A 13,715-nucleotide genomic window follows, 5' to 3' on the forward strand; every position below is an offset into this window, starting at 1 on the left:
TGCATTACATTTATCAACAATTACAACTGTTGATAAAAGCCCATTTAGGCAACTTACATTTGCCTAAAAGGGTAGAGTAGGAATAGTAAATAAAGTGTGCTTCCCAAAGTGTATCTACTTGTACACCAAAATGTATGTTCAAACTTAGGATGGTAAGAACATCACACTTCCCACTCAAGTCACCGTGGAATACTTAAACCAATGAAATAGCAATTTGGTCTTTTCACTTCCTCATATTTTTTTTTGTCAAGACTAAGCTGCTGTTTTTGCAGGGAAGCAGGACTGCACTTCACCAGTGCTCACTATCAGCGACTCACTTCATTGTAACTACATCATCTGCAAATGGTAAGACTTTTCTTTTCATGTGTACATAGAAATATCCTTATTATCGCTTAGCAACAAAGAATATCTGTATTCCTGAATGTCTTTTAAAAAAAACAACAACAACAACTGGAATTCTGGCATTTTGCTAACATTAAACGTATGTAATGTAAATATGTTTTGCTGTTTTCAGACAAAGTTCTGGTCATCATAATGTAATGTTTAGTAAATTCAAGGACTCAATCAACCCCAAAACGTGTGTGCGTGCGTGCGTGTGTGTGTGTGTGTGTGTGTGTGTGTGTGTGTGTGTGTTAATTTAGGCCCTCCAGTGGCTCAGCTGCAGGGCTGCAGTTATATTATTCCTGCTCAATTTCGGACTGGTTGGCTCACAACACTGTGGGTACCCAGGGATTCCTGGGATACCAGGAAGAAATGGTGACAATGGACTTGATGGTGAGACGGGACAGAAGGGCGATCCTGGTGAGTTCATCCAAGACATCAGATAACACTTGACTTCAGATTTAACACCTGAGTGATGTGCTGAGAGTCTCTCTGTGTACAGGTGATGTGGTTGGGTCAGCCGGGGCCCAGAAGGGGAAGCAAGGAATCTGGGGCCCGCCAGGACGGTCTGGTCTGAAAGGTGAACCAGGGTTTGATGGAAGATCTGGTCAATCTGGCGCGAAAGGAGAGAAGGGAAACCCCTTCAATCCCAACAACCGACCGGCTTCTTTTTTTTCCTACAAACGGGAGAATACAGAAGCTGTTGAGTTAGAAACTGCCCTCATCTTTAACAGGTCAGTGAGAGCAGAAATGTAAATGACCGTTATTGTCAACAGGACTGAGACAAAACAGAAAAGGAAAATGATTGGTTTAGGTGACAGGACATTTGAAACGGCAAACTGTTATGCAGTTATCGAGATATTTTCATCCACTAAATGCATATCACAGGATTTATAGATCATAAATATGTGCCTTACAAACTTTCATGACTGTGTTTGACCCCCTCCGTAGAGAGATTCGGCCAGAGTTGGAGCAACAGCACAGAGGCGAACCACTGACAAATGGAACTTTCACATGCACCATAAGTGGCGTCTATTTCATCAGCTACCACATTTCAGCAAAGAGCAGGGTGAGTCCAAAGAGCTGCTTCGCGCTAAATTGGGAAGCGAATCGAACAATATTTCTGTCTTCTGTTCTTTCATTTCCTCTGTGTATTCAATGAGTCTCATTTATTTACATTCTACATGCTTGTTTGTGATTTTACTGCTGCCCCACATTAACATATACCAAAACAAACATCAATAAGGTTTGAGGTGTGGATTTGTGTTTGTCTATAACCAGGTGTGCCTGAAGCTAATGAAGGGCAGCGACGTGATGGTGACAAACTGCGATACATCTCAGGGTTTTCTGGTGACCTCCGGCTCAGCGGTCTTGGGGTTGCAGGCCGGAGACACAGTGTCACTGCAAGCCACCAGGTTCAACACCCTTGTGAGTCAGTCCAGCACCAGCCACACCTTCACCGGCCTCCTGATCTACCCCACAGCCTGAAGCCCCGGATGCATCTGAACCACTATTATCATTTACGGTTTTGGGAAAAGGTTGAAATGCGAGGGTTGAAATGATTTGATTTGATTTTTCTCACAATAAAGTGATTCATATGTGGCACGTCTGTCTTGAAGCTCATATCCATGCTAGTAACATGTAGCAATTCAAATAGGACTTCATGGTTTTCAGTTGAAAACATCTGCCAAGGGGTTTACATATTTGTGTAGACTGTTTCTACATTTATTTATTTTTTGCATCTTTATAACAAGAATAACTACGTGAACAACTACTAAGTGAACAAAAAAATGGAATTACAATGAAATGACAGTATAAGACACAATGCATATATTTAGTCCCATCTGAACAGACAGCGACCTCTGCTGTCCAAACAGCTGAACTTCAGCCCAGCGTGTCGGTGGCCGAAGGGACATTAAACACGCCGTTCCTGGCGTAGAAGGTGTTCTTCACCACGGACGACTTGGCACAGCAGGGGGTTTTGTAGTCCAGAGGATAGTCACCTGCAGGGGGCGACACGCAGCTTCACTCCGGTGGGACGCAACAGTCCCGAAGGACTTGGAACTGGTCTGGGGGCAGCAGGACCAACACTCACCGAGCCTCCAGCCGTACTCCCACGATGAGAGCAGAGGGAAGTCAAACTTCTCCTCGGGTCTCCTCTCGCCACGTCTCTGCAGGTACAGCCGCCGGCCCTTCACCTGCAGCAGCACACGTTAACGTCACGTGACTTTCAAAATACACGCTTTAAAGGTCAAGTGTGTAATACTTTGAGATTTTGTAGAAGAAACAGCGACACCAGGTGGTCACATTTTAATTTGCAGTGTCACTTCACTTCACTGTCCCCCTTCTCCTCCTGAGTTTGCCAGTGAGCTACAGTGGCCTGCACACCCAAAACTGGATAGCTCGTCCACCTTCTTCTTCGATGGTTTATTTGAAGACGCGAGCAGTCACGATAAATACGAAATGTGCTGTCAAATATGGCGGTGCAAGACGGCAGCTAACTGGGAGGAAAACCCTTACTAAATATATATGTATATATATATATATATGTATATATATATATATATATATATATATATATATATATATATATATATATATTCCTCTATGTATATGAGAACCATTCAAAGGGTATAGGAAAACCAAGTTACTTTTATTGTACTGCAATTATACAATTTTGTTAATGCATTTATGGGAATAATTTTTTTTTACTAATTAAAAATTATAAATCAAGTCAAGTGTTACACACTTGACCTTGAAGACAGGAAAGGGAAATTAGCAGGAACTTGCACTTTATTTTTTGTGTGTTAAGCAACGACCAAATGCCATTGACTTAAATAAGAAAGAAAGGAATTTTTGTGTTTTTTTTTTTTTTTTTCATAATTTAATCAGTCGCATTGAGCACACAATTTTAGGTATGTCTTAGCTTATGTTGAACCAGCTGATATTGATTTGCGCTGACGAGGGGCAGAATTGCTCTCTAATTTCTGATAGTTTTCAGCTGGTGCCTTTTGCGCCTCATTTTTATCTTTGTAAATAGCGACGTGGAATTTGGTTTTTGTCTTGGTTTTCAGACTTCAAGCTGTAAGGAAATGAAAGCACAGAGGGTCGTACTTGGTGGGAGGAATCCTGATAGAGAGCCTTTCTGGTGCGGGGGGAGACCGGCCTCATCAGCGGGGGTGCAGTGCAGAGCGCCGGGCCTTCTGAAGGGTGGACACTGGGCAGAGGAGGAGCAGGAGAGGGGGGGTGCTGTGGGGGAGGGGGGTGAGGAGGGGGAGGAGCTGGATGGTTCCCAGGTGTCCTGGAAACAGGAGGCAGGACGGTGCTGAAGAGCGGAGCACACAGAGAGGATATTTAGTCACGGTGGATTCATTAGATAATAGTTACACACATAGATCACACACACACACACACACACACACACACACACACACACCCTGGCTCAGAGGACAGAGGTGGCAGCTGTGCGTTGTGTGCGTGGCTGTGCTGCTGGGAGCCGCTGCAGGACGGGTAGAGTCGGGCGTAGCGACTCTTCCAGGACAGACGGGTCAACATCTCCTTCTGGATCTGCTCCCGGTAGCAGTTCTGACTCTGGGTGGTCAGCAGGCCGCGCATCGCCTGTGGGGACGTTTAGCACAACTCCACAATGGGCCACGTGATTTGTCAGCGGCTTTTAACTCGACATCAACAACATCAGCGGATCAGACTGTCAACGTTTCAAAGGATAAAATTGCCCAAACTCCAACTGCTTCACACAGTTGAACTTAAACAGATGCACTTGAATGTAACTTGAGCTGTTTTGACTGAAAATGGAATCAAAGGGGAAAACGCCTCCCGCTGGACGGGGGCTCGGCCGCAGGGTTACACTTTAACCTGTGAGGAGGGCAAATCCTGTTTGCACAGAGAATCCTAGCAACAGTCTGCTCCTTCAAACAGCAACCTCAATATATATTCCTGAACTTCAAGAAGTCTTCATTTTGTTGCGTATAAAAAAAACAGATCATGCATGAAATAGAAAAAGGCCTGTTTGGAAGTTAATCAATAACTGCAGGATAATTAGTGTGAAAAAACACAGTACAACTTCAGGTTGAGTCTTTTTTTTCTGCCATTTTCTGGGTTGCAATTCCTAAACACTGTTGACCAAGTATAGTCCGCAGCTCCATTGATATTGAAAAGGTCCATAAGAAACACTGTATTACAATCCATACACAAAAACTGCATTAAAAATATGCAACAATTGCCATTCAAGTGACTCCGTTACCTTTGTACCATGAGCCTGATGCAGAGTTGAGCGGAATCAGCTTCTCGCCGAGGAAACGATACGCAGATCAGTTGCCACACAGAAACATGAGACCCAAGTGCGAAACACACACACAGACACACACAGGTCCTGGCTGGGTAATGACTAAACTCGAAACCACACTGCTGAATAGCACCTCCCCTGTTTCCACATGGCAACAACGGATGACATTAAAGGGCCTACATGTACTGACTGATGTGTTGTTGTTTTTGTTTTATGAAGTTTATTTGTTTTCAAACGGATAAAGTTCATAACAAAAGAGACATTTGTCTCTTTGGTCAGTTGGCTACTTCTTCTATCATTGCTACTTTATTCATTTTACAATAGGTTACAAGTTGTCTTATGAAGGCTTTTCTGCCCCTGTGCATTAATACACACTGTTTTTAAATGCCTTTTACTGAAACAATCAAATGTGTCCCAGTGTTAATAAAGCCACATTAAAATGGAGAAAGTTTATTACAAAAAACAAAACAGAGCCAAGTAAATTCCAGTTTATTTTAATTATCAAATGTACATCATTTCATGTTGAATTTCACATTAAAAACACCCCGTCCCTAATACAAAACATCTCCCCCAGACAGACATCATTAAAGTAGACAAAGTAGTAAAGACAAGGCAACAACGTCCATGCAAGTCAAAAAGATCTCGACGTGATTTAAACACCAAATACTAAATCTGCCCTCGAAATTTTCAACTAAGCTTCGTTTTGGTCGTTTGACTTAAGTATCTTATGCAGCAAGTAACTAACAAGATTAAACACTAAAAACCTGACGTGCCGCCGCCCTACTGGAGTGTGACTTTGGGCTCTGGCGCGAAGCAGAACAAAGTAAACGGTCACATCTGTTCCAGTCAGCCGCACGCACGCAGCAGCAAAACACATGCACAGCCATCAGTCTGGCGTCCGGTCCCAGCTGCAGCTGTGCCATGGCACATCTGGCAGTCACTGACTGACTATGGCAACGTCACGTGATCCGAGGGATGGATTTCAAGAGCAAATAAACATCAGTAGTCGCATGTCGGAGCGAGCTCGGGCCCACCACTCTTGGAAAGAAAAACATTTAAAAAAAAACAACAACACTGCGCTGACACTGAAACAAAGACAAGCAGTTTTCTTCCTCCGAAATTTGAGATGTTATGACTTGTTATGAGATGCTTTGATTGCAGCAGAATATGTTGCCATTGCTATCGAACACTTAAAAGTTAACTCCAGTTATTATGTTGTTGAGATCTGCTGCACGTTTGCAGTTTGCAGCAGTTCCAATAAAAACTGCTGCTGCGCGACATCCAGTTCTCCGGATCACAACCACCACACAATGTTTTACCACCTTAAAAACCCGTTGTTGTTGTCGTTGTTGACTGGCCGGTCAAAACTGCAAAAATGATCGAGTGCAAAATTTGTCATTTAAATTTTTTTTCCGGGGTGCAGCAAAACAAAGGGATGGCACGGGGAGCCGGTTCTTTAATCCAGCTGCTGATTTCTGGTTGGGCAACAGCGACTAGCGCACAAGTTCCACCTAATGAGTATCTTTAAAATCAGATCAATCTTTCTCCCGTTTTCATGGCAGGTTAGTCGAAAAAACACATCGCAACGATAAAACTCAATGTAATGACAGTAAATCTTAAAAAAAGAGAGGAAAAAAAAGCGCAAAAACAGCAAAAAGGTTTTGAAATGCGTGTTGATGTCTGGTCGGGATGAACAGCGGGGTTTCCCCGGGGTCGCATCAGGGGACGGTGACGTGGAAGGGCGAGCCGGGCACGTGCTCCTCGCCCCACTTGACCACCAGGACGTGGTCGCCCCGCTCCTTCAGCAGGTAGGTGACGCTGTACTGCAGGTGGCCTGCGTGTTTGACCTGCAGCTCCTCACAGGGCACCTGAGGGCCGCTGATGCCCACCAGGAGCATGTTCTTACCTGCGGGGCAGAACATTGTCATGAAACGTGATGAGAACATTAGAAGTTTGGAGAGGTTTAGTTTAAAAACCAGTGGCTGATGTGAGGACAGTGAGGTTGAGGGTGTTGGCTAAGCGTTCCGGTCATTAGCTGCAGCAAATCGGAAGACGTTCCGACCAAAAGACGGCGTGCGCTGCAGTTGCTTCCCGCTTTTGCCGAAACGTACGCGATGAAATCGGAAGATAAAACCGATACAGCTTGAGATTGGAGCGCCATTTTTCAGCAGAGACTGTCAAGGACCAAGTGCGTAAACCTCCAACGAGTTGCTTTTCTCACCGGCTTTGCTGCAGTCCACGGAGAAGCTGACCTTCTGGCCCACCGACGCCTTGCTGAGGCCGGCTCCCGCACACGTCACCTTGCTGGCATCTGAGCCGCCCGGCCTGAGGGGAGCGCTGTCCGTGAAGGTGCTTCTGGAGGCCCTGAGCGCCGAGTCCAGCGTGAGGGTGGACGTCTCACTGCCACTGCTCACGGCCACCAGGCGAGAACCTGGGAGGGAGGAGGACAGACAGTTACCCAGTGACCTGGAACAAAAATACCACGGAGGGAAATTTTCTTTGGAGCTGATTTTATTAAGGCTGCTTGAGGTTATTTTTCAAGGAATTTCAGAATCTACTGAAGGATGAGGGCCTTGTCTCAGGTTCGAGAAACTTCAATTTCTCAAACTCATCAGTGTTGAAAAGTATTTTGTCCTTGCGAACAGAAAAATCCATCAGTATCATTCGGTTCGGATTAAAATCTAAACTGAACTGGCAGGAAACGCGATCAAAACCTTCAGATCTGCAGACGACTGCGAAGACAAACGGTGGAAAGAGAGTCTGGAGGTTATTCTCGCGGCCGGCCAGCAGGTGGTGCTGCCGCTCTCCACCTTACCTGTGACCTTGGCCTTGAAGGGGCTGCCGCTGATGTGGTTCGGCCCGCCGTATTTGATGCTGATGAGGTAAGTGCCGGGAGCCATGGGGGTGTAGAGCACCTTGTAGCCCTCAGGAACCTCCTGGCAGTCCATCTTCACCTTGGACGGACCCTCGATGGACACGGCCAGCGACCCGGGGCCCGCCTTGGTGTTGTTGATGATGAACTCGGACTGGGAACCTGTGAGAGGGAACCACTTTACAGCACTGCTGGACGTGTTCCTGAAGCAGGCGGGCTGGCTGGTATCTCACCTGTGGTGCCTCTCTCCAGCCCGGCACCGTAGGCCGAGACCAGGCCGGGCTCTCCGGTTTGTCCCGGTTCTCCCACTCGGATCTGGAAGGGACTTCCTGGGATGTGGCTGCCGTTGAACTTGACGTCGATGGTGTGGATGCCGTTCTCCCTGGGGATGAACCTGACGGCGTACTTGTCTGGACGGAGAGAGACGTCGGTGAGCCGCAAGCTCAAAAGTGTTCACGTACCTGAAAAATCTACTTAAGTACGCAAAACAAAGTACTTGTACTTCCCCTCACGCACCTTTTTCCAGCTCGGTGACGACGCACTCGTCCAGAGCGCCGGAGGGGCTGTGGACTTTGGCCGTCATCTTGCCCTGTGCGCCGTTGAGACGAACCGCAAAGGATGCTGGGTGATTCACCTTGAGGCCGGACTCCTGGTGGGGGCGGACACACGTACAGTCAACGCGCACACTGCGCAACACACACACATCGCAGTGGCAACACAGGCTCGGGGTCAGTCGGCTGAGTCTGCGGAGAGCAGCAGTTACCTGACGGCGACCGCTTCCACTTCTACTAGTTCTATTTCTACGTGGTCTTACCTGACTGAGCGCTGGCTGGTGCGGCTGCAGTAGACGGAGGCAAACGGCCAAACTATGATGCATTTTCTAACAGCGGTACAATTATTACGCTGACACCCAAAGTACCCAAAGAATGACAGGAAACGTACAAAGGCACGTTTTTGACAGTTGAATGAGGCTGCAAATGCACTGAAGTTCACTCAAGTTCTTTAAAAACACTCTGATTGTGTTGAAGTTAAGAGGTTTTTCACTAAACATCTACCGCTAGTAACCAACTACAAGCGCTACTGCGGCCTCCGTCTGCTGCAACCAGGCCACCAGGGAGCTGAAGATTGCTGCTGCGGGTGGAGATGAAGGTGAAGATGACGGAGCTGTTAAAAGCCTTTAAATGAAACACAAGAGAAACACCCAGAGTTCCACGCCAGGCAGCAGCAGGGTGACCACAGCCAGGCAAAAACAAATCCTGCTTCCAGGATCACAGACAGAGGTTTTTGTAGGTGACAATTAGTCCATAGGGAGGAGGAGGAGGAGGAGGAGGAGGAAGAGGTGACGGGATTCAATAGGGATAATGGTTCAAGTCTTTTAGCTCAAAGAACAGTAGGGAATCAATTTGGATAGTTTTCTAAATATATCTCTCGAAATGTTTTATCAGTTCACAAATTGTTTCATTAATCCGTCAATAAATAGGAAAGTTTTGCAGTTGTACATTAAAAAAAACTGCACCGGTTGAACCATTTCCATCTTTTCACCACCGTGTGGCCTCCTCGGTCTCCTCCCAGGCTGGAATGTCACAGGGAAACAGTGTTTGTCTGGCTGTGGTCACGTCTGCGAGGAACCAGTTGCATAAAGACACCTGTATACTGTGGCCTGACTGATTTATACACCCAGCAGGTGGGTGGTGGTTGTAGTGATGATGGTGGTGGGCTGGAATTCACTGATGTGGTTGTGCATTACTGACTCGTGTGTTCAAATCTGGCTGGTTTTAGAACATCATGAGTTGGGTTGATGACTGTGTGTGAACTGCTGAGGACTGATTATTATTATTAGTAGTAGTAGTATCATTATTATTATTATTATTATAATTATTATAATTATTATTAATAATATACTATAAATAATAATAATAATGATAATAATAATGATGAAAAAAAAAAAACAGCTGGTCAGTCTTAAAAGTGTCCAACATCTCATATTTATGCAACTGCGCCCTGGAGCCCTTGAGCAAAGCAGGGCTGGCCGGCTGTGGAGGTGTCTCCTCGTGCCTCACCTGAAGGCCGGTAACAGTGAGGCGGCGGGCGTCGTTGGCGGGCGCCACCACCGGCACCAGGTAGGGGCTGTCGGGGATGTGCTGCTCGTTGAACTTGACCGAGATCTCGTAGTCGCCTGCGGACGAGAGCGCAAGTCAGCGGGTCGACGTGTGGAGCTCGCTGTGGGTGAGCGGGGGAGGGGTTTAGCTCTACCGGGCTCCTGGGCGATGTAGGACACGCCGCAGGATCCGTCCTTGCGGTCGTCGAAGGAGATCTCGGCCCTGCTGGGTCCCTCCATGGCGATGGACAGACCGCCGGCCCCGGCCTCTCTGGTCCAGATGCTGAAGTCGGCTGGAAAACAGCACCACAGGTGGCGTGTGAGCAGATTGACATCTCCGTCTACATCAGTATGTTTGGCTTTTTTGGGTTGTTTTTTTTTTTACATTTAAAGAGACATTTTCCCTTTTTTGAGCTCCAAGTCCACATCCACTGACTCAATTTGACAAATTCCTGTGCGATTTCGTTGTGTAGTTTGGCAGCGTCAGGGTCACGTCGGTAACAACACAAAATCAAGTGTACCTGGTTCTCCTGCCTGTGCTCCCTCCAGTCCCGGGCCTCCTGCTTTCACTTTGGAGGCGCCGCCCTCGCCCAGCGGGCCCACGGTGAAGGGGAAGGGGCTGCCCGGCACGTCCAAGCCCCTGTACTTGACGCTGACGTGGTGCAACCCCATCTCCGTGGGCACGAAGCGCACGCAGCAGGTGTCGTTGCCCACCGCCACCAGCTCGGCCGGCAGGGTGGCGCCGCTGGGCGCTTCCACCTCGGCGGTGACGTCCTGCATGTCGATCGCTGCAAGGGAGACGGCGGTTGCAGGCTTGTGAGCGACTTCAGATATTAGTGGGTAGAGTAGAGGACTTCTTCTGCGGTCCCGACAGTTACGACTTCGATTCAAATGATACAAACCTTGGTCAAAAGATGCAAAAGATGATGGAAAGAACAGGCATGTTTTTTTCATACATTTCATGATTTTTCTCTGAACAGCTGAGCGTGTAACTCGTGTCAGTTTGAAGAGAATCTGAGGTATGCATGGAGAACTGCGGCACGAAATAGCGCTAGTGTGGTGTGGATCGTCTCCATTATGTCCAGACAAGGTGATGAATTTTGGTGAAAAACCCGTTAATCGCTCTGATGTAGTAAAAATTTAAAAAGAATGTCTAAACAGATTGGCATTTTTTTGGACAATAAATGCCATGATGGTCGGACTGTTAGTCCAGCATTAGTTAAGATTAAACACCTCATGGCACACGCACGGTATCCACCAGTATACACCCAGTATACACCAGTTTGTTCCCTCAACCCTCCAGCGAGCAGAGAGCCCAGCTGTGAGTCGCACACGGCCAGGAGGGAGGTTCTGACCTTGGGCAACAGCAGACAGAGGAGACCAGCATCGCCTGGAGCTTCCACACCACCAGAGGGAGCAGTGAGAGCGAAAGGAGGTGTTAGAGTGGAACTTGCTGAGATCAAGAGGAACCAGGTCACTGGAGGACAAGAGGAGGAGGCAGAGGGAGAGGAAGGAGGAGAAAATAAGTAGCAGCTGAGGAGGAGAGCTGGAGAACTGGGGGAAAAGGCAGAAGGTAAAGTACAAGAGGCGAGCTCAAAGAAGACTAACATGAATGCAAACGCAAAAACTATGGAAGGAAATAAAAGGCAAAATGTGCAAGTAGTCGGAAGAAAGAAATCAAGCACAACAAACAACTGGAAGGAGGAAAAAAAAAAGGCAAGGGAGTCCTTTAGAAAGATGAGGCTGGCGTCTCAAGGCGGAAACATGAGTTGCAATTTATTTATTTGAATTGAAAAAATTATTGAACAGAAGCCTCGATTAATGCCACACTGGGAAAATTTGCAATGATTTGCAATGATGTGAATTGTCACACGTAAACAACAAAACCACAGCACACTCCGCTGAGAGCAATGTGTTCACCCTGTTTCAGAGGTATGTGCGTGTGTGTGTGTGTGTGTGTGTGTGTGTGTGTGTGTGTGTGTGTGTGTACCTGATAACTTCAGACTGAGGTCACAGGCGCTGCCCACACCGGCGACCGACGCCGCCCTCTGCTTGCGGCTGATGCTCTCTCGGATACGGCCCTCGCCGGTCACCCGCACTGTGAACGGACTTCCTGTTGATGAACGCACACCTCAAAGTGTTAAAAAATATGTGCGTGACTCAAATCAAGTGAATTTTCTTTCCATCCTGCGAGAGAGGAGCTACGATAACTTTGTGTGTTCGCTCGCCTGGCACGTGCTCCTCGGCAAAGCGGATGGAGACGATGTAGTTCCCCGGCTCAGTGGGACAGTAGGTGACCTTGCACGTCCCGTCCTCCATGTCTTCTGTCTGGATGTCCACCTTGCTGGGACCCTCGATGGACAGCCCCAAGCCACCGTACCCTGTGCGCCAACACACACGCGGACACGCTCACCGTCTATAATTGTTTTCGGCATCTCGTTTTAAACAGAATTACCATATTGTCTGGACTATGAGTCTCACTGGTTTTCACAGTTTGGCTGGTCTTACTTGCCAACCAGTGACTTGCTTGTTATGTTAATTCATCCTATTCCACCTCTCATGTATGTTCTTTATGTAGCCGAATAGTCATTACGTTGTTGAGTTAACTCATTATTGTGCAGTTTAATATCTTACCATTCCAGATTAAATATCTGTTCTCGGATTTTGTCAAATAAATTTCCTAAAAAATGTCATTTATAGTCCAGTGCCGACTTATATGTTATTGCTTTTTCCCCTTTTTTTTCCCTTCATGGCGCATTTTTCCACTGATGCCACGTATACTCTATGGCGACTTATAGCCGGGAAAATACGCAACTCATGCCAGGTTCCCACGTTACAAAAGGCACAGACGTTTAAAACGGAACTGACCGGCCTCGCGCGTGTCCACGATGAAGCTGGCGTCGCTGAAGGTGCTTGCCTGGGCCAGGCCGTCGCCGTGGGCCTTGACCAGGCTGGCGTCCCCGATCTCGGACTGGACCACCATGATGCTGATGGGGCTGTTGGGGATGTGGGCGTTGTTCTTCAGGATGCTGACCAGGTGCTCACCCACCTCGTGGGGGATGAAGGAGATTCCTGAAGGGAGGAGAAGAAAAGAGGCGTGAGTATACTAGTATTAGGAGCAATGAAGTCAACCAAAAATTAATCTGTTTTTAAAGGTCCAGTGTGTAATATTTGCCTTGATTTAAAATTTTTTCTACTAGTAAAAGCATAATATTCTGCCCACAAATACTTTCATAAATGTGTGTCATCGCTGTGCAATAGTTAGCTGCCATCTTGCAACGCCATATTTCTAAGGAAGCCTGGTGTGGACAATCCAGCTGCCTGACATTTAGTTTCGTAATTTGTGTGACTGCTCAAATAAACCAACGAAGAAGAAGGTGGACGAGGTATCCAGGTTTGGGAGCGCAGGCCACCGTAGCTCACTGGCAAGCTCAGGAGGCGGAGGAAGTGAAAGGCGCTGCAATCTAAAATGTAACCACTTGATGTCGCTGTTTCGTCTTTAAAATCTCGAAATATTACACACTTAACCTTCAAATGAGTGCTTTAATTGCGCAGCAGCAGTCTTACCGATGTGGTTGTTGGCCATCCTCTTCAGCAGGCAGGGCTCGTCCTTGCCGGACGGCGACTTGATGCTGGCCGTCAGCAGGCTGAGGTCCGTCTCGTTAATGTCCAGGGAAAAATCTGCGGCGGAGCCCAGTTTGACCTGGGAGCGGCGCTGTTTGTCCTCTGAAACACACACACAGAGACATCAGACCGCCGTTTGTCCTCCTGTTTGGTACCAGTGAGAGCGCCGACCCGTCCGTCCAGCTGCGTCCCCCACCTATGATCTTGGCGGTGAAGGGGCTGCCGGGGATGTGGTCCTCGTTGTATTTGACCAGGATGTTGTAGTCCCCCGACAGAGTGGGCATGTAGCTGACACTGCACGTCCCGTCCTTGTTGTCCACGCAGTGGATCTCTGCTTTGGAAGGACCCTCGATGGCCAAGTCCAGGCCGCCTGCACAGACACACAAAGCAGTTCGGGCAGTGCCGCGTTACTATGGACATTTCCTGATTTAAACGCA

General features: G+C 47.5%; 3 protein-coding genes across 4 annotated transcripts in view; 1 reads left to right on the forward strand and 2 right to left on the reverse strand.

Annotated features, from left to right (window-relative positions):
* The first annotated feature begins 190 nt into the window (after positions 1-190).
* c1qb (complement component 1, q subcomponent, B chain) lies at positions 191-1,986 on the forward strand. The gene is made up of 5 exons (XM_076024808.1): positions 191-345; positions 642-801; positions 884-1,115; positions 1,333-1,450; positions 1,663-1,986. Exons 1-5 carry the CDS (start codon positions 343-345, stop codon positions 1,867-1,869), a joined length of 720 nt encoding a protein of 239 aa, XP_075880923.1. The 5' UTR covers positions 191-342; the 3' UTR covers positions 1,870-1,986.
* A 185-nt stretch (positions 1,987-2,171) lies between these two features.
* LOC142887293 (uncharacterized) lies at positions 2,172-4,777 on the reverse strand. The gene is made up of 5 exons (XM_076024809.1): positions 4,643-4,777; positions 3,818-3,999; positions 3,496-3,706; positions 2,477-2,579; positions 2,172-2,384 (listed from the first exon to the last, which is right to left on the reverse strand). Exons 2-5 carry the CDS (start codon positions 3,994-3,996, stop codon positions 2,266-2,268), a joined length of 612 nt encoding a protein of 203 aa, XP_075880924.1. The 5' UTR covers positions 3,997-3,999; positions 4,643-4,777; the 3' UTR covers positions 2,172-2,265.
* A 380-nt stretch (positions 4,778-5,157) lies between these two features.
* Positions 5,158-13,715, reverse strand: part of flnba (filamin B a) — a 53,296-nt gene continuing 44,738 nt past the window's right edge. For both annotated transcript variants that reach the window (XM_076024812.1, XM_076024811.1), the window contains 13 exons: positions 13,475-13,648; positions 13,222-13,380; positions 12,523-12,726; positions 11,883-12,035; positions 11,645-11,767; positions 10,176-10,442; positions 9,810-9,947; positions 9,617-9,732; positions 8,073-8,205; positions 7,790-7,966; positions 7,500-7,718; positions 6,906-7,115; positions 5,158-6,590 (listed from right to left, as the gene is read on the reverse strand). In XM_076024812.1, the coding sequence (XP_075880927.1) occupies positions 6,403-6,590; positions 6,906-7,115; positions 7,500-7,718; positions 7,790-7,966; positions 8,073-8,205; positions 9,617-9,732; positions 9,810-9,947; positions 10,176-10,442; positions 11,645-11,767; positions 11,883-12,035; positions 12,523-12,726; positions 13,222-13,380; positions 13,475-13,648 (2,261 nt within the window). In that variant the 3' untranslated portion in view covers positions 5,158-6,402. The remainder of the gene's footprint in view (positions 6,591-6,905; positions 7,116-7,499; positions 7,719-7,789; positions 7,967-8,072; positions 8,206-9,616; positions 9,733-9,809; positions 9,948-10,175; positions 10,443-11,644; positions 11,768-11,882; positions 12,036-12,522; positions 12,727-13,221; positions 13,381-13,474; positions 13,649-13,715) is intronic.

Source organism: Nelusetta ayraudi, unplaced genomic scaffold, assembly GCF_046127955.1.
Source record: "Nelusetta ayraudi isolate G7.1 ecotype Tasmania unplaced genomic scaffold, CSIRO-AGI_Nayr_v1 ptg000017l, whole genome shotgun sequence".
In the NCBI taxonomy this organism is placed as follows: domain Eukaryota; kingdom Metazoa; phylum Chordata; class Actinopteri; order Tetraodontiformes; family Monacanthidae; genus Nelusetta; species Nelusetta ayraudi.